This window comes from Coregonus lavaretus (genome assembly GCF_964263955.1).
Source record: "Coregonus lavaretus genome assembly, chromosome: 1".
In the NCBI taxonomy this organism is placed as follows: domain Eukaryota; kingdom Metazoa; phylum Chordata; class Actinopteri; order Salmoniformes; family Salmonidae; genus Coregonus; species Coregonus lavaretus.
In genome coordinates, this window is record NC_139988.1 from 93,491,629 (window position 1) to 93,494,760 (window position 3,132).

The window sequence follows — 3,132 nt, forward strand, 5'->3', positions numbered from 1 at the left end:
GCAGTAGGTACTTGTAGGGCAGTAGGTACTTGAAGGGCAGCAGTAGGTAGAGTAGGTACTTGTAGGGCAGCAGGTACTTGTAGGGCAGCATGTACTTGTAGGGCAGCATGTACTTGTAGGGCAGCAGGTACTTGTAGGGCAGTAGGTACTTGTAGGGCAGCAGGTACTTGTAGGGCAGCAGGTACTTGTAGGGCAGTAGGTACTTGTAGGGCAGTAGGTGCTTGTAGGGCAGTAGGTACTTGAAGGGCAACAGTAGGTAGAGTAGGTACTTGTAGGGCAGCATGTACTTGTAGGGCAGCAGGTACTTGTAGGGCAGTAGGTACTTGTAGGGCGGCATGTACTTGTAGGGCAGCAGGTACTTGTAGGGCAGTAGGTACTTGTAGGGCAGCAGGTACTTGTAGGGCAGCAGGTACTTGTAGGGCAGTAGGTACTTGTAGGGCAGTAGGTACTTGTAGGGCAGTAGGTACTTGTAGGGCAGTAGGTACTTGAAGGGCAACAGTAGGTAGAGTAGGTACTTGTAGGGCAGTAGGTACAAGGAGGGACTGGTATGCGGCGTCCTACTTGGTTCTCCTTGATCAGCCAGTGTCAGCCAGTTAGACTGTGTCCTCGTCGAACATCTCATTCCAAAATCATGGGCATTAATATGGAGTTGGTCCCCCCCTTGCTGCTAGAACAGCCTCCACTCTTCTGGGAAGGCTTTCCACTAGATGTTGGAACATTGCTGTGCTTCCGTTCAGCCACAAGAGCATTAGTGAGGTTGGGCACTGATGTTGGGCGATTAGGCCTGGCTCGCAGTCGGCGTTCCAATTCATCCCAAAGGTGTTCGATGGGGTTGAGGTCAGGGCTCTGTTCAGGTCAGTCAAGTTCTTCCACACTGATCTCACAAAACCATCTCTGTATGGACCTCGCTTTGTGCATGGGGGCACTGTCATGCTGAAACAGGAAAGGGCCTTACCCAAACTGTTGCCACTAAGTTGGAAGCACAGAATCGTCTAGAATGTCATTGTATGCTGTAGCGTTAAGATTTCCCTTCACTGGAACTAAGGGGCCTAGCCCAAACCATAAAAAAACATTATTCATCCTCCACCAAACTTTACAGTTGGCACTATGCATTGGGGCAGGTAGCGTTCTCCTGGCATCCGCCAAACCCAGATTCGTCCGTCAGACTGCCAGATGGTTAAGCATGATTCATCACTCCAGTCCAATGGCGGCGAGCTTTACACCACTCCAGCCGACGCTTGGCATTGCACATGGTGATCTTAGGCTTGTGTGTGGCTGCTCGGCCATGGAAACCCATTTCATAAAGCCCCCGACGAACAGTTCTTGTGCTGATGTTGCTTCCAGAAGCAGTTTGTAACACTGCAACCAAGGAGAGGCCTACCACTTTGCAGCTGAGCCGTTGTTGCTCTTAGACATTTCCACTTCACAATAACAGCACTTACAGTTGAGCAGGGCAGAAATTTGACGAACTGACTTGTTGGAAAGATGGCATCATGTGATAGTGCCACGTTGAAAGTCATTGAGCTTTTCAGTAAGTCTATGGAGATTGCATGGCTGTGTGCTCGATTTTACACACCTGTCAGCAACGGGTGTGGCTGAAATAGCCGAATCAAGTCATTTGAAGGGATGTCCACATACTTTTGGCAATGTGGTGTAGAACATCCCTACCAGTTAAGTACAACCAGTTTGTGTCTTTCTCAGTAAAACACAGCCAGTAGAGCTCTCTGGGTTGTCAAACTACACCGGAATGATAGCAGGGAAAGGGATGGGGGACCAGGAAATAACATGTTGATTTTTCATCAACAACGGTGGTTTTCTTGTCGTGATGTCAATTGGTTGCACCAGATCTTATTTAGGGGCTTCATAGCAAATGGGGTGAATACATATGGACACACCACTTCTCCGTTATTTATTTTGTAGAAGTTTTTGAAACAAGTATTTTTTTTCATTTAACTTCACCAATTTGTACTATTTTGTGTATGTCCATTACATGAAATCCAAATTAAAATCCATTTAAATTACAGGTTGTGATGCAACACAATAGGAAAAACGCCAAGGGGGATGAATACTTTTGCAAGGCACTGTAGAACATTTCTGGGATCTTTAATATCAGCTCATGAAACATGGGACCAACACTTTACATGTTGCGTTTATATTTCTGTTCAGCATAATAAGTATGCTCACACATGTTCTTTCTGTATGACGCTGGCCTTTATCTGAAATGGCTAATGCACAAGAACCCTATGCATGTTCATCCTTGTGTGTGTTCTGCGTAGTGAAGCATTATTCAAGCCTTGGTGAGCCAGAGAGATGATGGGCGTATTAACAGTAGCAGCATTGGTAAAGCTGTAATCATGAGTGACAGTTACACACTGACACTGTGTGTACACAAGACATTGAGGCCTGTGACTGTCCCAAACCACAGATGTAATGACACAAGCAACTGTCATTGGTTGGCTGGTGACAACACAGCTCTATGAATAAATCCCTTAAATGAGCCTCTCTATTGAAGGCCTTTCCTGGGACTCCACAGCCCAAAGACCCGGTGTTAGTCCCTTCTCTGTTAATGTGGGCAGAGTTGGGGGGAATTATGACTCTCTGGGACTCTGTGTTAGCTAGAGGAAGTGGATGAACATAGAAGGCTAAAAAACAGGAAATCCACATTTGTCATTAAATAGATTCAGAGACGCTAGCCGGGGAATTTATTGCACTTCTTCCATTAAATACTTCCATTATACAGCTCCTTGTAGGATGACTGTGAATTAAATGATACTCAAGGCTGTCTGCATCCCAAATGGCAGCATATTCCCTTTATAGTACACTATGGCAGCATATTCCCTTTATAGTACACTATGGCAGCATATTCCCTTTATAGTACACTATGGCAGCATATTCCCTTTATAGTACACTATGGTAGCATCCCAAATGGCAGCATATTCCCTTTATAGTACACTATGGCAGCATATTCCCTTTATAGTACACTATGGCAGCATATTCCCTTTATAGTACACTATGGCAGCATATTCCCTTTATAGTACACTATGGCAGCATATTCCCTTTATAGTACACTATGGCAGCATCCCAAATGGCAGCATATTCCCTTTATAGTACACTATGGCAGCATATTCCCTT

At 45.5% G+C, this 3,132-nt stretch overlaps 1 protein-coding gene across 1 annotated transcript in view; it reads right to left on the bottom strand.

Annotated features, from left to right (window-relative positions):
- The window catches only part of LOC311134471 (lysosomal-trafficking regulator-like), a gene marked incomplete at both ends in the record, with an annotated part of 162,828 nt that extends 162,206 nt beyond the window's left edge, over positions 1 to 622 (bottom strand). Inside the window, 1 exon segment of the mRNA XM_084168154.1 lies at positions 60 to 622. Within this exon segment, the coding sequence (XP_084024280.1) occupies positions 60 to 622 (563 nt within the window).
- Between the last annotated feature and the right edge of the window lie 2,510 nt (positions 623 to 3,132).